Below are 24975 nucleotides of genomic sequence, written 5' to 3'. Positions count from 1 at the left end.
TAGCAGTCCGAGATACACTGCCTAAGACTGTTGATGGTTGAAACTCTTTTGATCATAGATCTACTTAAAGCAAGGCTGACATGAGTGGTGGGGGGTTAAGAACTGTCTTATCTTGTTTTGTTTTGTCTCAAACACCCCTAAACCTTAGGATTGCACGCACCCTTCCTTGTTTCCATATCCACCTATTATCGTCTTCCACCACTGTTCGTGACCTTTACTCAACTTTCTTCGGTCACACAGCAAGGAAAACACTTCATATTATATCCGTTTCTCGTTTTACATGCCTCTGTCTCCCAACACAAGCAGAAAGTCACCACCACCACTACCTCCTATTCCATCTCCTCCTCGTCCCTATAACAGAAGCTGTTTTAGTCTTTCTCACGTTGTAATCATTGGAACTGCTCTCTGGCCTTTGTTTTGATTTTTTCTTCTTATTCTCTTTCTCTCCTCCTCTCTTTTTTCTCTTTCAATTCTTTCTCGTTCTTGACAACTTCCCAAACCCCGTAAGTCTACACTAACACTTGTTTCTCTAACTTTCTTATTTAAATCATTCGCTTTTGTCTTTTTGACTTTACAACCATCCAACTCTCCACATCCGGCCCTTAACAGCGAACGTGGGCGCCACTATGTGGTCGTGCGACTTGCTAGAAATAGGAGCAAAGACTCTCCTTCAAACCGCTATATACTTTCTGAAAGAGCATTTTAAAGATGAAATTACATTATATAATAATTTATTACTATTAGAACTACTTATCCTACCTTTTTTTTCTTTCTTGTTTATTCCCTTTGTTGTTTATTATTTTTTTCTTTTCTTTCTTTCTCTTGTAATAGAAGTCCAAAATAAAGTGTCTCCAAAAGGTATTCTAGATTAGCAGAACTGAGGGAAGAACCAATTAAATCTAGTTGTGATGAAAAAACTGAATGAAACCATCCCAGAAGTTGATTAGGAGCGGAGTGGTGATGGTGGTGGTGGTGGGGTGTATTTATATATATTTAATGAACAGAACTTAAGTCATTATTGCAGTTATTACCTTGTGCACAAGCTGTTGTTATCTTAGCTTCAAAACTGACTGCAAGTTGGTCAACTCGTTGTTTAGCCCCTGGTTAGTCCTGATCAAGCAGCACGCCTATGATCAAACACTGTGATGATTCGATTTATTCTTTATTTGAAATTGTGTGTAGCGTGTAAATTGAAGGAGATTTGATTACTATTTTTAGCAAGTCAAATGGCCGCATAGCGGCTTACTGTCTTTATCAACGACACGTAGTTAGTTGCTGTAAATTGGTGTGGGGGCTATAGAAGATAAACGCGAGTGGCTGTTTACCCTAATCAATTTGCCGGACAGCAGAATAAATCAACAAGAAAGGCTTAACGTAGTTCTTATTAACCTGCTAGAAATACCAACCAAATTTTAAAAACAAACGAACAAAAAAAAAAAAGAAAAAACATTCCTGTAAAAATATAAAGACTGATTGGATAATATAGCCGTAGATATTGTCTGGAAAAAGATTACAGGGGCGTCTTTTATTGTTATAGTTTTACTGGATTGGAACTGATTTGGGGGGGGGGGTAACATAATTGCCACTATTATATTTATTAATGCTAAGTCAGTAATTAACCTGAGTTATAGTACCCTATAAGGTGGTAATGATTTTTTTTAAGGAATAAAATATTAAGACTATGATGACGTATAATATGTTTTAAACACATTTTCAAAAAATGTAAAAAAAAGAAATTTTTTAAATTATTGTCAACATTAGAATATAAGAATATTTTGTGTTATCAGTGAGCAGAAATGTGGGATCTATTTTAAAACGGGGGCGCCAGTATTTTCTTAACGAAACACTTTGAAACTTGGGACACTGGTAGAATGTGTCATATAAAACATCTTTTACTCTTAGTCTTCTTAACAAAAAAAAAAGGAATTCGCAAGTTATTCCATGTTAAAGTTGTTGTATTTCTGTAATTTCAACTAATCACTGACGTCTATTCAGCTCAATAGAGTTACTGCTGGGCGGTCATAAAAATGTTATTCCCTGTGACATATTTCATCTGGTTTAATCGTAATTTATACGCATATATTGTTTATATAATAAATTACGCTGTGTGTATCTATGTGTGTAACAATTTTAGAGTTCGGATTCTAGAGTTAGGGTTACGGTTACGGCTAACAGTCTAGTTAGGGTTAGGGGATTAATACGATATACACCGTTACAGCGCTAACTGTTTTCAACTGAATAGACGTCAGTGATTAGTAGAAATTATCGAAATAAGACAATTTTTTACATGAAATAAATTCGAATACAAAAATATTTTTCTGTTCTATAACACAAAATAGATAAGTATACGAAGTTTGAAAGTCTTTCCGTACCAAAAACACTACGTAAAACATAAATGAAAACTGGCGCCCCCGTTTTAAAATAGATCCGAAATGTGGCTTCTGTGCCAAGGTCATTATATATATATATATATATATATATATATATATGTCATCACCTTCAGAAATTTCCATAGCAAGATAACAGTGTGTACTAGTCTATGGAACTATCTAAAAGGAGGCACAAGAAAGAACAATGGGATAATAAACCACTGCATAAAAAAGAGTAACTTCTGTTTAATTAAGGTAGTCAAATAATCTGCTTTATTTTTTATGCAATGCAAAAAAAAACATGAAGTGGGAACATATGTAAAATGCCATTTTGTAAAAGGAACTCAGTACCTGTTGAGAACCATTGTACCATGTGAACCAATATGGATGTGTTAATGGAATCACTTAACCCTTTAGAAATGTGAGTGATATTTTTGAATGACATTGTAAAGTAGGTGTGAGAAGTCAGATCTAGCCAGTTTGGATGTAAAACAGGTATATTTGGGCTGGATATTACTGGTTTAAATGTTAAAGGGTTAAAGAGTTACCACCAAGTGCTTGAATGTCACTCAAATCACACCATCTTAAGCAAGGACGATACATTGGATATGTTGTCTTTCATACATAGTGTCTGAAAAAAGAGATGAGATCCTCACAGCTGGCATAGAGATTGATCTGCTAATAGAAAACTAGAAGTAGAAAACGTCTGATGGTCTACTTCCTAGAGTGAGTATAACTGATATGTTCCAACTCAGTTATCCTCAAGCATTTGGTGTCGACTCTTTAACCCTTTTGTATTTAAACCAGTGATATCCAGCACAAATATTCTACCTGTTTTATGTCCACACTGGCTAGATCTGACTACTCACACCTACCTTACAATGTCATTCAAAAAATATACAATCCCATGAATGAAATCTTGAAATTACGAGATGATGCAGTGATTGGTTTGAAATAATGTGAATAAAGAATTATTACATTTGACAGTAATCTGAATGCTAAAAGGGTTAAGCGAGGCATGCTTTGTTTCAGGAAAAATAGATGTTACTCATCCTAGATCAAACAATCTCTCCGGATCAAGCTGCTACTTCTCCATATTGAGAGGTCACAGCTCCAGTGCTGTGGACATGTAATCAGACTATTGCATGACAGATTCTTCAAGCCAAGCCAACTGGTAGGAGACTTAGTGGTAAACTAAGAACAAGATGGTTGGATAATATCCATAGACTTGATTGGTTATGTTGGGAATTCAACCTGAAAGTCTAATGACATTGTTTTGGAGAGGAGGTGCCCTAGGATTCCCAAGAATAGTGGATGGATCATATGAGTAATGGGTGAAAGTATATTTTTGATATTTAGGGAAATTTTTTTGTTTAGATTCATTATTCCAAAATATTTTGTTCTTTGCAACTGAATGTTCTTCCTGCCATTAGACACTTCAGTCTTGAAGTAGGGGTGGATTTTTAATTTTAATCTGTTAAATGAGCTTGAGGCCAGTAGTCCAGCACCCTTTTTAAGCCTCACAGCCATTGAAAAATAAGTCAAATATCTGTTATTTCACTAGAAACAACAGATATTTGACTGCACAGTGAAATTTCTTACCATTCATTATTGATGTTGCAAACTTCTGTATGCTGATTTAGTTCTCATAACCATATCAAAGACTCAGAAGAAATTTTCAAACATGGGAAGCAGTGCTCAGATTCAAGAAGTTTAAAAGTAAACTTCACAAAGACTAGTGTTAACAGGAAAGGAGATAAGAGTCTACTACCATCGGAGAGGTGACCATGTTGGTGTGAATTCTTTGCTGCATGTCTAATGTAAACTGTAAATACACTAGCAGTGGGAGTGAAATTTCACTTAGGCTGACAGAAAAAGGACTTCTTACGTAATAGATGCACAGGGGTAGTTAGCAGTGAAAGCACCCATAAAATGAGTTTCTTCAAATGGTCAGATGTCTCTCTGTATGTTGTTTATTGCCTCTGTCACCTAAGTAACCTAATGAGTTATGGAGGTGTTGTTTGAAAAGCCTAGTGGTGCAAATAAGCATTCAATGGCAAAAGTTCAGAGAGCTTTTAGCAGTAAAGAAACTTTCTCTTTAACCCTTTAGCATTCAGATTACTCTCTCAAATATAAATAATGCTTATTTATTCACATTATTTTGAATTAGTCATGCATTCTTTCATAACTTTGAGAGTTTGAAAATATGACTGTTTATTTTTAGAATGACATTGTTGAGTTGGTGTAAGAGGCCAGATCTGGATGGTTTGTACATAAAACAACTAGAGTAATTTGGCTGGATATGGCTGGTTTAAATATTAAATGGTTAAGTGATGGGCAGATTGTATGTTGCTGCATACCAAATATAATTGCATAATAGCAAAACATGAGCACTAATATGAAAAATATGCAAAATCTAGAATGAAATGAAGTATGCATGCTCCACTTTGTATATAATGCATGGATGACATAACAAATGAGCTGAGTATTAGATAAATCAGTTGTATACAAAAGGGAAAACTGAGCTGGCACAAATACATGCATATTCCAATATGAAAGGTAATTATTATTCTAATGCAGCAATATTTTGTTTTTAATGTTTGTGTGTGTGTGTCCCCCCCCCCACTTGCATCCAGTCAGCTCTGAACCAATTTGTTATCAAAGATCCAGGATTCAGTCAAACAAATCAACCTTGGGGCTTTTTTCTGTTTTTTTTTAAAGTCTGGTACTTATTCTATTCATGTCATTTGCTGAACCGTTAAGTTATGGGGAATTAGACAACTGACACCAGTTGTCAAGCATTGGTTGGGGACAAAAGCAAAGATGAACATGTATACACACGCACACATTTATATAATGGGCTTCCACACAGTTTCCATCTACCACATTCACTCACAAGGTATTGATTAGCCCAGAACTAGGCAGACTGGTATAATACTACCTTGTTTTGTTTTTAATGTAACAATGAATGAATGAATGAAGAAACTTAAGTTACAAACTCATTTGTGTGGATATATTTATTCAAACTTTTTAAAGTTTGGTTTTACAGTCAACCTTAATTTGTTTTGATTCACAAAAACCTTCTTTCGTGTATGACATATTACCTGTAATGATATACAAGTACATTGCATTAGAATTTTAAAATGCATTCATACAAGGACATCCAAATAAAAATAATGCACATATGCTCATGCAAAAAGAGAAAAAGTTAGCCTTTTCATAAAACATTTTCTTTTTACTCTTTCAAATGCATACATGAGCAAGCGCGCTTGCACACATGATGTACACATGCACATACACAAAGAATTGCAAACATGTAATCACCTATGTAGTTTATTTTACTGACATAATCCAAATGCATTGCTTAAGATAAACCTAAAATCTTTTCTCTTTCTCCCCCCCCCCTCTGCCCCTTCTCCCTCTTGTTTCTCTCCTCTGTCCTTTGTCACCCCCTCCCACCCATCCACACATATCCACATGCAGCAGCTGCATCATGTTTCCTTGAGGTTACAAGAAAAGTCTCTCTCTCTATCTCTCATTCTCCTCTTCCCTTGGTTTTCTCCACTCAGCAATAACCCACACTTTATTTTTTTTTTAATCTTGCCTCATGAGTTTATTGCCCCCCTCCCCACCACACACACACACACACACACAAAACTACTCTTTTCCACACATGTACATATTCACACTCTAAGCATCCACACTTTTATACACGCATACATCTGTACTCATATGTACACATTACTTGCAACATAAATATTTGCACTCTTACACATCTCCTCTCTTGAATTGCATACACACACACACACACATATCTCTCTCTCTCTCTCTCATGCATATACATGCACACTCACACATGCACACTCACACACGCACACTCACACGCATGCATGCTCTCTCTCTCACACACACACACACATATACACCCACTCTCCCTCTCTCTCTCTCTCACATATGCTCATCATTTTCTTCATTACTTCAAGCATCGTTATCCCCCACTCCCTCTGTTTTCTCTTGCAAAAAGCATTTTGCTATCCCTAAACAATAACTTTCCTGGGTTGGTTGTTAATGGCAACTGACAATAAGTAGAGAGGATGTGGGGTGGAACTAGTAGTTGGTTTTCTTTCTTTCCTTTATCTTTGATTAATGCCAAATTCATAATATGGTATTGTCTGCTCTGTATATATCATGGCTTATTATCTTTTGTGAGTTAGTGTTCATTCTCATATGATGATGATTGGGATGATAATAATTTCTAATGATGTTTCAGACCAATAGATAGACTAAAAGCATAGATTTTGATGAGATCCATTCCATCACCAGTGAGTGTTTAATACTTTATAAACCATTTCAGTTTCTGGCTGAAAGATTCACTTTACCTTAGCTGGGAGCTGGGTTTGAACTCTGAGTAGCAATGATGGCTATCCAAGATTTGATTAGTGTATAGAAGTGGTATGCATTGAATCAAATCAGTAACCTTGTATATTAGTTAAATTAGACTGAAGACATACATGGGTAGGTGAATGTTAATGCATTAGTTATTCGTTTAGAAAGCTTTAGCTTAAAAATGTAAAGCCTTGTGAGTGGATTTGGAATATGGAAAGTCAAAGGATCTTGTTTTGTGTGTCTTTGTATCCTTGTCTTGATATTACACAAATATCACTACCATACAAGCAATACTTTTCATTTGCAGACTTCTGTGAAAATATGTCCATTGTGCTGTTTATTGTTTGAAGGACTAGAAGTATTACCTTGCTTCTAAACAGGTGAATGTTGGCGATAAGATCAAGCCATAGAAGAGTTGCATCACAACAAATTTCATCTGACCTGTGCAAGCTTGGAAAAGTAGACTTTAAAACAATTATGATAAAGATAGTAATAGTTCATCCCTCTACCATCTGTTCTTCAGTCATATGAAATAATATTGGTAGGTAGCAAGTTTAGAGATAAAATGTATGTCATAGTAGTAGTAATAGATTAAGGTATGACTGACTGCATGGGTGTGTGGCCTAGTGGTTAGTGTTGCATTCATGATCACGAGATTGTGGTTTCACTTCCCCAGACTGGCTGTGCATTGAGTTCTTAAGCAAAACACTTCATTTCACACTGCTCCAGTCCACTCAGCTATAAATGGGTAACCTTAGCATGGATTGACATGCAAGGGTGAGATGGTGGCACAAGAAAAAAAAATCACCTGAACAGAGGTCTTGCAAGCCACATTTTGTATTCAGCAATCAAAAAGATGAATAGTAAAACCAATATTGTGAATCCCAACTGGTTGGGACTGGTTGTTCAACCATGTCGAAGGTTGATTGTTTGACTAACTGCATAGTTGTGAATTCAGTTAAAAATCTTGCTGTAATATTTGTACTGTGCCCTCAGTGTACAGCTTAATGACTAACTTGTTTCAGTCCACATACTTAACAACGGGTTCCTTATTTGCATTTGAATGTTTAACAGTAAGAGGGCATCTGCTTGTAGAAAACCTGTACTTTAACATTATGCAAATGCCAAATTCAGAAAACCCATGTCATAAAATGAATGCATTTACTATAAAACTGTATTTTAAAAGAATGAAAACCTGTTGTATTTTCTCAATATCTTTTTTTTTTTTTTTCATTTTCCCAATTTTTTTTTTTTTTTTTTTTCATTTTTTAAAACCTTAAGGAAATATCTACATTGAGGCTTTTGATGGAAAGTATTTGCGTGGATATGTATTTAATTATGATTTGCACATGCTTCATTTTGGGTCTAGCTGTCATCTTTTTTATGTTAGTGTATATAAACAGATGACTTTTTTCTTTTATTTTATGGCTTAGAAATATGATAGTGCCCATGAATTTTTAATAGGACATCTGAGACAGGTGAGTGGAAACTACTTCAGGATAGCTATATTCTCTTGCATCAGCTGATAATTGTGTTAAACTGGGCAGCAAGATGTGTCTACTACTCATTGCTTTTCTTCAGTTCAGCTATAGAATATTTTTGTGTGTAACACTGATTCCATGTGTGGAGAGTCAATAAAAATGTCTTTATTGGCTTCAGAGTTTTGGCATTCAACCAATAAGAAATAGCAGCTAAATCTGCCACTGATATTCCACAATTTATTCCCCCCCCCCCCCCCCCCCCAAAATAATAATGGATAATTTGCCAAATAATATCTTTTGTCATTGGAACTGCTGGATTAGAGCTGACCAGGATAAAGCCACAAACAATATAGGTTTGCTTGTATTTTTCTGTTGGGTACAAATAAATTTCAGTATAAGCCCTGCCCCAAAATTATATTTACTGTTTTGAATGAAAAGAGTTTTTTTTTTTTTGTATTTTTATAAGAAACTTAATAGTTTTTTTCATTATTGGCAATGGGCTATGTTTGAGAAAGGGAGGCAGTTAATTAGATTGATCACCTTCAGTGTTTGATTGGTTTTATTTTACTCACCCTGCAAGGGTGAAAGGCAAAGCTGACCATGACAGAAGTGAACTCAGAAAGGAGATGTAACAAAATACCAGATGATATTTTATTTAGCTCTCTGCCAATTCTATTGAGACTTGCTGTATTTGATATTTCCGCCATAACTTTAACATTTTATATTATGATTAGGAATATAATCTACAAAGTTAAAACTTTTATGACTCTCACGAAAATTAATGTAAGCACCGATTATAGTTTTCAAAAATAGTTATAGATGTAAGATGATATGGTTTAGCAGCAAGTACTTGGCATGAGATCATAAATAACTTCATCAAATTACACTAGTGATCATAAAATATTTTGGGCCCTCCCTCTTTCCCTGTCTCCTTTACTCCTTATTTCCATTTTTAGAATGTACTCTCACCTCAAATTCAAGTTTCTTTGATCACCACAGAAAGTTATGTGTAATGCTTGTGTCTGTGAGCATATTTCAGATAAATCAAAAAATAATAAAGCTTAGATTATAATGCTTCACTATAAACACATGATGAAAATTCAGCAAACCAGAATGAATCAATACCACCTTATCTGAGACTGCTTCTGGCATTATGATATAAAACTTGTTGATTTCAAAAATTTCGTGTAGAAATGTTTTATGTTTCAAATAGCAATTTAATAATGATGAAACTAATTATTTACTAACCCTTCCAAATTGTTGATTATTTAAACAATTATTGAAACATATATGCCATTAACATTATTAGAAATCTGGCAACAAAAGAAATAAAATTCTTGACAAAATCTGAAGTTTTTGCAACAGCTGAAATAGTTTTTCTATATTTCAAAGGTAGTAGATCTAACCTCTTGTTCAGTTTAACCCTTCTGCATTCAGATTACTCAATCAAATGTATTGCTTATTTGATCACATTGTTTTGAATTGATCTTGTAATTTCGAGATACTAATGGTGTGATCGTTTACATTTAGATTGACATTATAGGGTATGTGTGAGAAGATAGAACTGGCTGATATGAGCATTAAACACGAAGAATAACTGGCTTTGGCCAGTTTAAATGCTTACAGGGTTAAATCTCTCCTTGGTCCTAGAGTGCTTTTGGCAGAGTCTATTCCGTTGTATTTGGACCATGTCCCCAGTCTGAGGATAACATGAGTCATACTTACTTTCTTCCCTGCCCTAGTGTCAGTAGTCCCTACAGAAAGGTCTAGAGCAGTTGCTTCCCCTTTTGATTAAACCATTAAAAAAAATTCCTTGAAAAAATTGTACATTGAAGAAGAAAGAATTTTAAAATAATGAATCTATATATCACACTACCTTTTCATGTGTTTAATTCAAGGAATAACACTTGAAGAATGTACAGAAGCTAATCCATATCATTATCATCATTGTTCTAATGTCTACTTTTACATGCTTGTGTGAGTTGGATGAAAGTTATTGAGGCAGATTGTCCATGGCTGGATGCCCATACCTGTTTCTAAGCAAGACAATATTTCCTCATAGCCAGACATGATTTTGCAGAATATTGGAAATGAATGGCATTCTTTCTCAACCATCATGCAATGTCAAGATAAGTAGAGACAAACATATACACATGCAAGCACACACACGCATGCACACACAAACAATAGGTTTCTTTCAATTTTCATATACCAAATTTATTCACAAGGCTGTTGTAGAAGAAACATTATAGTGGTGCTATGTAGTGGGACTCCACCTACAATATTTAAAAACACATGCCACAAAGATTGGGGTGTGCATATCAGGTGATTAACCTTTTGAGCCCGTAACACTGATTTACCAGTGAATGGCTTATTTTTCTCTATACCGTAGTACCACTCTATCAGTGAAGTGCATCAGGAAGCCAGGTATATGGTCAAATAAGGTTCATGAGTTCAGGGCTCAAAGGGTTAAGGGCCACAAGTGGCAAGCCAGTGTGCCAAAATAAGCCTGTCCAATCCTGTAAAAAAATGGCTTAAAATGATAAATGGATGATATAAATATCATCTGAAATATTATTTATGCATGCATGCTAAATGAAATACTGTCAAAAAGTTTTTTTTGATATGGAATAAGTGTAATCTTGTGAATTTTAGTTGATGTCTTGACTTAGCAAGACCATTTTCAACCACATATATAAAACCTCAATTTCAACTGAAGTACAAGCATTGCTGACATAATCACAGACTTGTGTTCAAAATTTTCATATATTAATAAAGAAAAAATGCTGAGCAATTTATAATTCCTTGTAGCTTAGCAATTTGTTCCACCCAGAAGAAGTTTCAGCTCTGTCCAACCAGTGAGCGATGAAGAATACTCTCTCTTGCTCTCTCTCTCTCTACTCTCCTCCTCTCACTCTCTCTCTCTTGCTCTCCTCTCTCTCACACATGGTAGTTTATTTACTAACTTAAAACTTGGAAAATATTGCTTGTTTTTTTTTTTTCTTTCTGTTTGTATTTTAGTTCACTTCAAGCTTTTCTTTTCTTCTACTGGAAAGCTGATTAACAATTAATTATTCACTGTGTCTACAAAAAAAAAAAAAAAAAAAGACTATTCCATTACTTACTGGTCAGTAATTCATAGTTGAAAGACATTGAAGAAGAAAAAAAAAATTGTTTCTGGAAATATGTATTTCCTCTATCTTCATTACCAGTGATGTTGTTTTGTATTGAGGCAGACCTTTTTTAGCCGCTACTGTTCTTCCTGCATGTATTAAGAACACAACAAACAGAAAACTGTTAAATATTTGATAAATTTAAAAAAATTTCACTAGTAATTTGTTTGGTTCTGAAGTAAAGAAGTGCAGGGAGTAAATGATAACACTTGTGGGTTTGTAGTGTTGCCTTGGTTAGTGAAGTCATTGCCATTTATGTTCAGTTTAAACAGCTGCTAGTTGGGAAGTTGGGTTTTGTGTGACCATATAGTCCAAAGAGCTGAAAAAGTACTGTCTTCACAGCAAAACTATTGCAATATCAGAATAGATAAGTACATTTGAGTGGAAATGACAGTTTCTTTTTTTTTTTTTTTTCTATTAATCTCAAAAGCCAAAAAAGCAAAGGCTATTATAGTATCCACAAAAGAAATGATGTGAAGACAAAAATTGTGGGTTTCCGTTGTAAAAGCCCACATAACAGCTAGATGTGCCCTTGGTTTTTTTTTGCTTTTTTTTTTTTTTTTTTTTTCTTGTTTTGGCTTTGTTACTTTTCCTTATGCTTTTGCATATGTTGCCTTCAGCCTCTCAGATAATGCAGGGCCTTTGGCAATAAGCAACATTTTCTTAGCTGAATTATTTTCTAACCCTGTAGAGAAAACAGTCTTTGAGATTAGTCATGATTGGTATTGATGTATTGTTGCCTCCAAAGCTCTTCAGAAAATGTGAAATATAGCATTTGTAATGGTGATGTGCTGTGAATGTACTTTTAACATATCCAAGTCCTTTGAACTGTTAGAAGTTCCATATACCATTGGAGATACAGTTCTGGTACCACTTTTTGTCTTTCCAACTGAAATCAATAAAATAGATATCATTAATTAATTTACTCAGGGCAATTTACTCACCTGTACCTACAAGTGGTTCGGTCACTTATTTCTCTACAAAAGTCTGACCATTTAAAAGCAAATATCCCATTTAGTTGACGTTATATTGAATATCATGCATCACAAATACTTGAGAATTTTCAAAAAGATGTATATATTCAATTTTATTTTCATTTTAGGAAGAAAAAAGTCAATGACCTTGAAAACCAGAGGTAATTAAATTTCTCTATTCTTTTTTTATTAACATTTAAATTGGCCATATCAGGCCCAAATATTCTACTTATTTTACTTTTAAACTGGCCAGATCCAGCTTTGCACACCTACCCTAAAATTTCATTCAAAAAATAAACAATCACAACATGAAAATCTTGAAGCTATGAGATAATACATGATAAATTCAAAACAATGTGAGTGCATAAGCATTACATTTGACAAAGTATTCTGAAAGCTAAATGGTTAATTCTAAATGTTTAGGTTGTTTTTTTTTAAATCAATTTGATTTATGATCATCATGAGGTATCTTATTCATGTATATGTGCACACAGTATCTGACCTAATCCAAACCAGGAGCCTTTATTTCAATACTACTGTATCAGAAATAGTACAAAAAAGCTCTTGCTTGTTACAATTAATGAAATGTCACTTTTTTTTCTAATATATGCTCCCCTCTTTCATTTTCATCTTTGTTTTTACAAGTTCTTACGTGCAGGCATTTTTGACCTTATATGCAAGAACTTGTATGTAAATTGAGTGTAAATTGCTGTTTTCATAGATATTTTGGTCATTTTTGGCATAGTATTAGTCTTCATTCATAGAGTGGATTTTTGACACCCAGAAGTCTATTCATGACCATTCCTTTGGGTTTCGTTTCTTTTCCCTTCAGCTATAGTGTATGTAGGAGAGTTTATAAAAGCATTAACAAGCTGGGTAAAATGCTTAGTGGTATTTTGTTTGTCCTTACATTCTGTGATTAAATTTCACCAAAGTTAGCTTTGCTTTTCATCCTTTCGGGGTTAATAAAATATGTACCAGATCAGCACTGGGGTTGATGTAATTGACTTACCCTATCCCCAAAATTGCTGGCCTTGTGCCGAAATTTGAAGCCAATATTTAATATATACTTTCTCTTCAGTGAATAAACTAGTCTGGTTATCTGTATCAAAACTGTAGAGATGATGGACAAAAATTTCTGTGGAACAATATAAACTATAGCAACAGAGGAAGAAACTTAATTACTGCTAGGGATTAAGTCTCAAGTTTACATCATTTCTTTCACCATCTTGCCTATAATTAATTGTTTCTCAGCTCACGTGTAACACATTTGTCTAAGGTACCCCTAATTTTGCATAATTGTTATATTAGAACAGCAAGGACAGGAGAATACCTCATTAAAAAATGCAGTATTTAGTTGTTTTGCTCCTAGGTGGGCCCTGATGGAGCAAACCTATAACCAAGAGCATTCAATCCATGATTACCCCCTCACACACACCCCTTTTTTTTTTAAGGAGTAGTGTGTCTTGGATTACATTATCAGATATTTCCTTCCTTTTTTCAAGACGGTGGCTATGATCGGGTTGCTATTTCTAGCATGTCTAATGGCAGTATCAAAGCTCTCATTAGTTTCGTTACTGGTTAGTTGGAGGGAGGTGGGGCTGTGCTCATGACCTCAAGTCGATGGGGTTGGTGCAGTTGATGGTCAGTAACCAGCAGTGAAAATTCCAAATGAGTAGAGTATTGAGGAGAAAAGGATTGAGCAGACTGATTTGTGTTGGGAGGAAAATGAAACTGCAAGAGAGAAGCAATAAAATAATTGCATTGTGTGGTCTTGTGAAGAAGACATACACTGCTTGATAGCTCAAAGCCATTGTAGAAGAATAATAGAGGGAATAACGTAAGTTAATAGACAAAGACTCACCAATACAGTAGATCTACTAACTTAATTGGCCTTTTTTTATATATATATAGTTTGGAATTTGTGTGTGTGTTGGTGTGTTGCAGCATCAGTGCCTCAAATACAAGAACAGTACCCAAATGTGGGTTGCACTAGAGTCTTATTTTCTAAATTATTTGAAACAAAGGCAGTGCATTTTAACAGAATTATGGTAACAAAAGGGTTATAGAGGGTTGCCAATAAATCAGAGCTAAAACATTTGCTTGCTGATAAGGAAAGGAACTCTTATAGATTACAGATTTGACAATGTTATATATGTAATATTGGAGAGAGAGATCATGGCTTAATAGGAAATCATAATGAAGGGCATTGGAAAGGGAAAGAGATGGCCAAGATAAAGGTGTTATGGATGTGAACTACTAATCTATTACCTGTCATTAATATTTCAAAGGTGACAGAGATAGTTATAAACAAACATTATAAGTTCAAATGCTATTGGTCAGCTTTTGTTTTCATTTTCTTCGGAAGTCTATAAATTACTAGTAACATTGAATACTGAAATTGATTTTATCAACTGTACTCTTCTTCAAAAATGTGGGAAAGAAATGTTCATTGCTCTTTGTGGTAGTGGTAGCAGCAGTAGTAGTAATATTCAACATTCACAAAGCCTAAAACATTGGAAGTTGTCTTTCCCACTTACAACTGAGCATTTATTCAGCTAGGTCCGTCTAAGTTGACAGTGGTGAAAAGAAACAGGACAAGAATTTTAAACTTTGTGACAAAGTAGTTGAAAAAAATTTTGCAGAATGATGTTTTAGAGTCAGCTGTTGATCATGTTTGGACTGTTTTTGAATTTTGATAGCGTATTACCTGTGTTAAAATTATATATTTATTTATTACTTGTTTTGCTTTTTTCTTCTTTGTCTTGGTGCTCTGAATGATCCAAGTGTCTTGACAAACCATTTGAGATTGCAATCAGATGCACCCTTAAAAAAAACAAAAAGAACTTCAGCATATTATGTCTGGCATGTTATTTCCACATTCATTGCTTCTGTGTAAACTACAATACATTCATCATCATCACACAGTTAAAAATATCAGTTCACTTGTGAGGGACATTTGTCATTTGTGTCAGACGTGAATATGGCTTAAAGCTGTTCTCCACTGCTTTAACATTATTGTAAACATCTGCTCTTAACTAATATTTAACAGCTCCTATATATACATACATGTGGTGTTGTAAATTGTTTTTTTTTTTTCATTTACTTCACTTACACTGCTAATCCCATTGGGGAAAAGGCATGGATATCACACTTAAAATTTTTTTTTCTGTCTTGTGTCAATCCATGGTGTTATGCTTTTAGGCAAAAAAAAAAAAAAAAAAGTTTTTAAAAAAATTTATTACCTTCCTAAGTAGAATTGTCAATGGTAATGCAAGAATTTTTCAGAAAAAAGTAGTTGCTTTTTACAAAATGACATAGATATTAAAAGAAGAAGCAAAAATTGCTAATGCATCAACATAGCATGAACATTAAAAAAAATTATTATATATCAAAGTATAATGTTTTTGAAATATACTGTAGTCTCAATGGAGTAGAACTCTGGGAATATAAACCACCAAGGGAATTTCTATGTACATGGTAACTCAAACTGTTAAAAATAGCAGCAAAATCTCTCTCAAATAACACTGACATAAGGACACATTGGATTATCCAGTATGGAATAGCAGATCAGATGCACAAGACTGGATTACTTTGTTCATTGGTCAGGACCTGGATCTAAATAACAACCCAGAGAATATATACCCAAGGTCTCTGTAGTACAGCCTAGCATGGGTATTGAATTGTCTGCACAATTTTGTTCACAACTCTCATTAGAATTCACTAACCTGTTGCTGTGCTACCGTGAGACAGCATATAACTACATAGATAATGTGTTGTAATTCACATAGGGTGGGCTAAATTGTGTATTGGTGTTACTTTGACAACTAATTATTAACATTATAGCTTGGTAACCTTAAAAATTCAGTCTCAATTCAATACTCATACTATGCAGCTGATGATTTGGAATATATTCAACATCATTTTCAGAGCAATCTACAGATGTGTACATACTGTGCATGCATACATATATTAAGCTGGCATGCTATGCAGTTTAGAAGCTTACTTTGTAACCACATTTGGAGGTTTGGTCCTTCTGCACAGCACCTTGAGGAGGGTGTCTTCTGTTATATAATACCTTTTCTGACCAATGTCTTGTGAGTGAATTTGGTATACAGAAATTGTGCAGAAACTCACTCTGTGTGTGGTGGGGTGTATTGATCAATTGATTCCTTATCGCTTGACAACTGGTGTTGATTTGTGTAGCAGTATGGTAAAAAGTGACCAATACAGTAAGTACTAGCAATGATTTGATCAACTTAATCATTCAGACTGTAGCATGACTGTAGTCCAATGACTGAAACAAGTGAAGGAATAACTGTACATCGGTATTATGATTCAACAAAAAAAAAAAAAAAAAAATTCTCTTTCTATCTACAATCTGTGTGGTAATTGATATAGAAAGAAATACTAAATAAAAGTTGTTTATCCCTGGATCAGCCTTCATTCAGCAGACCTTTGAATATTCCCCACCCCTTTTTTTTTTCTTTCAGATATTGTGTGAAGGATTACAATACTCTATATCTTTATCTTGTTTCAATCATTATGCTGGGGTACCACTTTGGAGAATTTTTAGTTGAATGAATTGACCTCAGTTCTTATATTATTGTTAAGCTTGGTACTTATTCTATCATTCTCTTTTGCCAAACCATTGTGAGGATGTAGACACACCATACTGGTCAAGTGGCGGTAGGGGACAAACACACACAGATAGATAGATAGATATACAACAGGCTTCTTCAGTTTCTGTCTATTTTTTTTTTTTAAAGAATATATGGTTAACTTGAGAAAGATTTGGCTATTATTTCTTGCGGGTTGACTTATTATATAAAGGCTCCCTACTGGCAACCCAAATAAAGGTCATGTTCTCTAGTGTAGTCAGATCACAGATTAAAACTGTAATACAAGTGCATCATATAATCTTAGACAAAATATACTGTTCTTACATGCTTCAAACCCTGTTACAAATTAAGATATAATAATAATAATAATTTCAAATTTAGGTGCTAGCCAGTAATTCTGGGAAGTTTGGCTAGTTGATTTACATCACCCTCACTCAATACTGGACTGGTACTTTATTGTACCAACCTTGGAGAAATGAAAGACTAAGTTCATCTTGGCAAGATTTGAACTCTGAATTTGAAGACTTGGTTGCAAGACATTTTTTCTGATGCTCTAATCATTCTGCCAAATAATTGAACAAAATCAAGTTGCATAGGCTACATAATTAGGTTCCTTACAAGAATGTTATTTTCTGAAATGGCTAGTTTTAGCATTGATAAAGATCAATTATCAACAAGTCTTTTGATAAGTGTTCATAAATAACTATAACTGCAAATAGCACCAGTTTTTTTATTTATTTTTTTGTACTCCATAAAGTCGTCTAATATTAAGAACAGTCTTCAAAAGCTATAAAGAATTTGCAGGCAGGATAAAATAAATAGCAGCTGGGCAAGTAAAAGTATTCTGTTGTTTAACCCTGAGTCCAGTCCTGATCAAACAGACCTATAACCAAATGCATTCCAACCATGGCCATCTTACCCCTCCCCTCAACCACCACTGTCAGATCTGTGTTCAGAACTGCATTATCCAATATATCCTTCCTTTTGGAACTGTACAATGTGATTTCTAAGAGAATTATAAGCATGGAGCCATTCCTGTGTTAACTCGTTGCTAAGTGCACCTACCCTCAATCTCAACATTCCAGTCCCCATGATCATCTTGTCTACATTATCCAGTTTGTGTTTTCTTTTTCATGGCTACGATGTGATTTGTTAAAGATTTAGCTGCTATTTCTAGCAAGTCAAGCAAACATCTAGATGTTCCTTCATTTGTACAAAAATATAGGTTACAGTATGAAGTTATTGGTATTGATATGTTCATTCTCTCTTAATTCAGTAGAATGTGTTTTTCTGCCTTTCGTGTATGTTATTATAGGTGGAAGGTGTTTTTTTGCTTTTGTTTTTCTTTTTCTTTCTGTACTTATTAATTTTTAATCAGAAGTCCAATGCAGTGCGGTGTTTTAGATATTTACGTCTTTATTTTGTTTTGCTCTAATTTTCTGCTTGGATTCTAGATTCTAAAATTACAAGGTACTAAATTACTTTGAGGCATAAAAACTGTATACGTATTAAATTTGACCTCTTCTTTTAATGGAATCTAAGCTCTTGATTCTTGAGTATATAATTTTCAAAATACTGACCCTATCACCAATCATCAAATGTAAAAATGTCAAGAAACAATTAATTCTTAAACTTAACTATTTTGTAAATGCTGCAGTGAAGTGATAGCATTCAGAATAAATTTTTGCTTTTTTGTAAGATTGGTACATCCTGTAGTGATTGGTATTAGGAAGGGCATCCAGATGTAGAAACAGCTGGATGCTGAGAACAGACATTAGAGCTCAAAAAAGTCCTCCGACTTATCAGATTCTGTCAAACCTTACTGAGTAAGTAACATGGATGCTAAATGATGCTGATGATAAACATGTACATTCTTTTCTCAGGTTTTTGTGGTTGACCATAGACATGCTGAGCCACCACCTTCAAGACTTTTTAGTTAGTGATACTAATTTTATTGTTGAGGCGCAATGGCCCAGTAAGGTCATAGGATCGTGGTTTCGATTCCCAGACTGGGCGTTGTGAGTGTTTATTGAGCGAAAACACCTAAAGCTCCACGAGTCTCCGGCAGGGGATGGTGGCGAACCCTGCTGTACTCTTTCACCACAACTTTCTCTCACTCTTTCTTCCTGTTTCTGTTGTACCTGTATTTCAAAGGGCCAGCCTTGTCACACTCTGTGTCATGCTGAATATCCCCGAGAACTACGTTAAGGGTACACGTGTCTGTGGAGTGCTCAGCCACTTGCATGTTAATTTCACGAGCAGGCTGTTCCGTTGATCGGATCAACTGGAACCCTCGACGTTGTAAACGATGGAGTGCCAACAACTAATTTTATTACTTTGTCTGGTACTTATTCTATTGCATTCATAAAGGTGGTGGTGGGGAGAGCCTGTTGCAAACACAAAACTAGATAGAAGGAAATACCACAAGTTGGTTTTTGTACCAATTATTCCATCCCTCATTCATACACATTCTCTGCATGTCATAAGAAGCAACTAGAAGAGTTTGTAAACAGGAATGGTCCTCTGCAATAAAGTACTACCTCAGAAAACTTGTCTGACCCATGCTGACATGAAAAAGCAAATCTAAAATAATGGCATATGCACACACGCACACACACACACACTTTTATTTCATGATACAGAACATGATAATCATCATTTATCATTTAATGTCTATTCTCGTGCTGGCATGGGTTGAACAATGCTCAATATATTTTTGTTGGATGTGCATAGAATCATATATATGTTAATTTGTGAATTTAACTCCATAACATTGGTTGACATAATGTGTACCCATTGATATAAATATCCACTATCACTCACAGAATTGATAATAGCGGCCACTGTGCAAATTTCAAGGAATCTGATAGGTTTGTTAGATTCTTCATGTAAATATTTCCAACTCAATTCGAGATTTCCATCACCATAATAGTATAAAAGTAGTAGTTTTGGTGGCTACACCACCATTTCCACTATGACTTCCTATCAAATTCGTACACGTTCAGCAAATCCTTCTGGTCCTTCACGGAATTTACAGTCGCATCCCAGCTATGTCAGTTTCGTTGAATTTACGGTCCTTGTAGTGATGTTAGTTTACATAAATAAACAGTGCATGCTTTAAAGCAATTGATGTAAATACATGCCAAACTGTTGTCAGCTAATTGCTGATCTCGACCAAGATGATTACCAGCAGTGCAACCGAGTTGCCTGATATAAAAAAACATTGTCATGGGGTTAATAGGGATTATTGCGTGTCCTGAATAGTAGTTTTCTTTGTTAGTACTGTAAAATTAATTTCCATTTATTTCACATAAATTAACATATATGTATCTGTGTATAAGTGTTTACCAAATTTCATTCACAAGGTTTTGGTTAGTCCAAGACTATAGTAGAAAACATTTGCCCAAAGTGGTGCACTGTGGTTTTGAAACCAAATTACATGAATGTGTGCACTTGGTAACCATACATCTTCAAACTGCTGTCATCAGATATTTTGTGTCTATTAGCTCCTTTTAACACTTTATAAATTTGTATAATTTCCTAAAAAGAAACAAACTGTCTTCACTGTGATTAGACCTTGAACTGTTTCCCCTCCCTCATTTTGTATTTCTACCCTTTAGAGACTTCAGATCTTCTATTTATCAATACAAATTTGTTTTGTCAGTTTAGCTCAAAGCAAGTTCATTCAATTCACCTTCCCAAATAGATCTTTTTATCTATCTATCTTTCAAATCAATCTTCCACATAAAAATCTCTTTTGTTGTATTGTTTAGACTGTTAAGAATCTGTTTGATTCATTGATTCATCGATTGATTCTAGTATCATTGTTATCCACTTGATATTCTTAATGCTTCATTCAACCTTGTAAGGAATGGATTTAGCTGATGGATAAAACCTAACAAATCACACTTGATATATTGTGTCACCAAACCACTTGAATTGATTAGTTTTTATCTCAGTGTGGATTTAGCTACCAATTATTAGCACATTTCTCAAATATTTGGGAAAATTTGGCTTTGTGAAGTGTTGATTCAGCTGTATCTGTTGGTATGATTTTCTGTAGTTTTTTTTTTTTTTTTTTTCAATTCTTTCTTTTGTCTTCATCAGTGAATAAATTGTTTTAGTATACTGGATAAATAAAAGTCAAAGATTATGAAAGTAAAGTTTACTACTCCATCTTTGTCTCTGAGCCGTAAGGCTTACATTTATCTTTGGGCAAGATTTAGCAGTAGCATTTAAGTAGTGAGATTAATCTCTTGGATTGAGTAACACCAGTCTATTTCAGAGTGGCTGTGTATTTCATATAGCTAGGTAAAATAATATTTTGCAGGTGTGAAAACATACAGGAGATAAGAATTCTCAGATAATGGAACATAGCCACTTCTGTACTCTATAATAATCACTAATATGAGTCAGGCATATCTCTATGATCATCTATCTCTCCATCTGATAAAAAGACATTATTTGATTTTGATGGGAGGGAATTCATAATTATAGCTAATAAATGAGAATTTCTCTCTACCTCCTGTCTTGAACACTATTTATTCATTCGTTCATTTATTTATTTTCTCCTTTCTAACAAAGTTAATTGATCATTTAAAAGTGCTAAATATCTATCACATCTTGACCTAGTAAAAAGCTCTATGTGAATAGATTTTTTTCCAAGGGAGATAATGATGATAGGTGGGATAGTTCCCCTATCTTTTTCTTTATTTATATCTGTTTTATTTTATCTCTGCTAAAAACCCTTCTAACTAAATGAAAATTGATACCAAAGAAGTAAACTGAAATCTTTGCAAGTATAATGATTGTGGATGGTGATGTATTACTGCTAATGTCTGAATGCTTTGGTTACTTTCAGCAATGTATTGATTTTTGTTTTTGAAATGTTCTGAATTTAACTACACACACAGTTAGGTTCTATGATACTCAGAAGCAAGTTACCTTGGCATGTTTGCTTGCTATATTATATGTATTCCAGTAACGAGCTATGATGTAGGTAGGATATTATGCTATTGGTTATTTGATGAATGTAGATAGACAGTAACACATTGTTTGTTTATACAAGAGATAAAGGATTTAACTTTTTCAGGTGGGTAAACAAATCTCTCTGCTTGTAAAGATCACATATTCAGTATTTTACAGAACAAATCAAATGTTTGATTATGCAAATAAAATGAGATCTGTTTTTTGTGCAAAGATAAAATTTACCAATGACAAGGCAGAACCTTGTGTGAGAAAAGAAATTTGGAAGTTGTATCCGCAGTTAAGTTGTTATTTAGTCTCATGTCAACCCTGATCCAGTAGATCTATAATCAAAGGTGTTCCAACTATGACCATCTATTCCCCATCCACTAGATTTCAGAACTACAATAAGGGATTTGAAGAGAAATTGGTTGCTATTCTTTGTAGGTCAAGTGACCATGTAGGTCTAAAGAAGTGTTCTATCTTAAACATCTTAGTGTCAGTTAAATTTGAACAAGCTAGATTGCAAGAGACAGACCTTTGAAAATTATATTTGGAGCAGAGACATAAAGTCTTGGTGCAGTTCTTATGTTAATGTTCCCTAATGAGGCATGGATGAGAGCTTATCTGATAGTTTGCTGTTGCAAATATGTGTTTTTGTTTTAACCAAGGTCAACCTTACTTGAACAAACCTATAATTAATTCAAAGACATTCCAATCATGAATATCCTATAGCTTAAATGTTATCTTAGGCAATATTATCTAATATGTCCTTTGTTTAAGATAATGGGGAAAGGTTTAACTGCTATTTTTAGTAGGTCGATTGGCCCCTTGCTTTCCTTCCCTCATTGGTTTGAAATATGGATAATCACTAAAATTGGTATCCTATTGATAGGGTTTGCTAGCATGTATCAGATTGGAAACAAGATGTATGTTGATATGCAGTAAAGATGAAATAAGTCATTTCACCAGAAAAGACTACCTTATTTCTCCACCAAAATAATTGTCAATTCTAGTATGATAGTTATCTTTTATTTATTACAGTTTGTTTATTTTAGTTGTAAAGTCAATTGAGTATGTGGAAATATTTAGTTTGATTGTAAACATTTTGTCTTTTGCTAAAATTCATTATGATTTTTGATAATTTTATGTACCATTAGATAATTCCATATCAGTTAAGATTAAATGGGTCTGGTACGATCCAGTCATCGGGGCAACTGTAGAATAGTTTAGTAGTGCTGCATGAAATACAGTCTGTTTTAGGTGAAAAACATTTATGTCTAGCCTTCCTTCAACTAAAATTTGAGGAATGAGGATGGAAAAATGATAATGATGATGGAAGATAAGTACTAAATATAACTTTACCTTGGTGGTAGGAACAAATAGATGATGAATTTTAGAAGCTTTACCAGATATAGATCATCCACCAGCTGTTTTCCACATCGGATTTTAAGAAGACATTTCACTAGTGATACTGCAGATGTTCCAGCTCTTATATCAGTTATGGTATTCCAGATAAAACACAAGTTATCCATGTCTCCTAGTCTCCCCCAGAGAAATCCAAAATAGTATTCTAGATGAAGGTTGATTTATATGATTAATAAATCCAGTTATATGGAATTTCTTTCCCACCCACATTTTTTTCCCTGCAGACATCAACTCACAGATGTTCAAGCCAGACGTTAACCATATTGATCTCGGCAGACCTGAGAAGGTCATTGGCACTCTAGATCGCAAGAGAGAGAAAAGATAATATAGTTGTTTTCCATTGTGTGACACAGTGACAAGTGATGTAAGAAAGAGCAATAATAATGATTTCTTGTATTGGCACATGACCACAAATTTATAGGGAAGCACTGTAATCAATTAAATCAACTATTTTCCAACTACTTACCGTTATTGACCGGAAAGATGGAGAGGCAAATATGAATCTTGACTTAATCTGAACTAAGAATATAAAGAGGAGACTAAATATTGCAAAACATTCTATCTTATGTTCTCTTGAGCCAGCAATCCTACAACAAAAGCAAAAATAATGACAGTATAAATATTGACTCAAGTTAAACAACACCTGCTGATCCTATATAAGATACAGTATTAGCAAAGATTGAGTCTTATGGATCCACTTATCACATTCCTGGTAATAATATCTATTAATTCTAGTATGATAGTTTTCTTTTATTTATTACAGTTTGTTTGTTTTAGTTGTAAAGTCAATTGAGTATGTGGAAATATTTAGTTTATTTGATTTTAAACATTTTGTCTTTTGCTAAAATTCATTGTGATTTTTGATAATTTTATGTACCATTAGACAATTCCATATCAGTTAAGATTAAATGGGTCTGGTACGATCCAGTCATCAGGGCAACTGTAAAATAGTTTAGTAATGCTGCATGAAATACAGCCTGCTTTAGGTGAAAAACATTTATGTCTAGGCTTCCTTCAACTAAAATTTGAAGAATGAGGATGGAAAATGATAATGATACTGATGTTACAAATGTTTATTTAATTGCAGTAAAGTTCTATAAAGTTAGAATAACATTCAGTATGTGTTATGATGCACTGCTCTCTAAGTCTAAATCTTGCCAAAGTCTTTCATCCTTTTGGGGTTGATTAAAAACAAAAAAATGTAGGGCAATAGGTTGGTAAAAGTCTTAGCATCAGATGAAATAGATGCCTTGCAGTATCATTTCTATCTCTTTGTGTTCTGACAATAACAGCACTGGTGCCAACCTGTATTGGTCTAAGGTGGCAGCCTTTCTCTTGAACAACATTGATGGCGTGAAAAAGAGAGACTTGTATGCATTAGTTCGAATGCTTTGCCCAGACATATGCATTCATGTGCAGATAACATGGTCAACCCTAACCAATGGAGGCTCTACAGTTATTTATTTATGCTAAAATAGAAAGTATTGAATGTGAAACATGTTCAATTGCCTTAATCAACTCTGAATATCATCTTTGTTACCATATTCATTTAACATCCATGTTTCATGCTGGCATGG

The 24975-nt window shown here is 34.2% G+C and overlaps 1 protein-coding gene across 2 annotated transcripts in view; it reads left to right on the top strand.

Annotated features, from left to right (window-relative positions):
- The window catches only part of LOC106869369 (uncharacterized), a 185761-nt gene that overhangs the window by 71181 nt on the left and 89605 nt on the right, over nucleotides 1-24975 (top strand). Inside the window, exon 2 of one of the 2 annotated variants that reach the window (XM_052967146.2) lies at nucleotides 12512-12544. The exons of the other annotated variant lie outside the window; for it this stretch is intronic. Coding sequence (XP_052823106.1) covers nucleotides 12512-12544 — 33 coding nt within the window. The remainder of the gene's footprint in view (nucleotides 1-12511; nucleotides 12545-24975) is intronic. 2 annotated transcript variants of the gene reach the window in all.

This window comes from Octopus bimaculoides, chromosome 4 (genome assembly GCF_046866305.1).
Source record: "Octopus bimaculoides isolate indiv1 chromosome 4, ASM4686630v1, whole genome shotgun sequence".
Classification (NCBI taxonomy): domain Eukaryota; kingdom Metazoa; phylum Mollusca; class Cephalopoda; order Octopoda; family Octopodidae; genus Octopus; species Octopus bimaculoides.
Note: the sequence above shows the minus strand (reverse complement) of the source record. Positions and strands in the feature narration are given on the sequence as shown.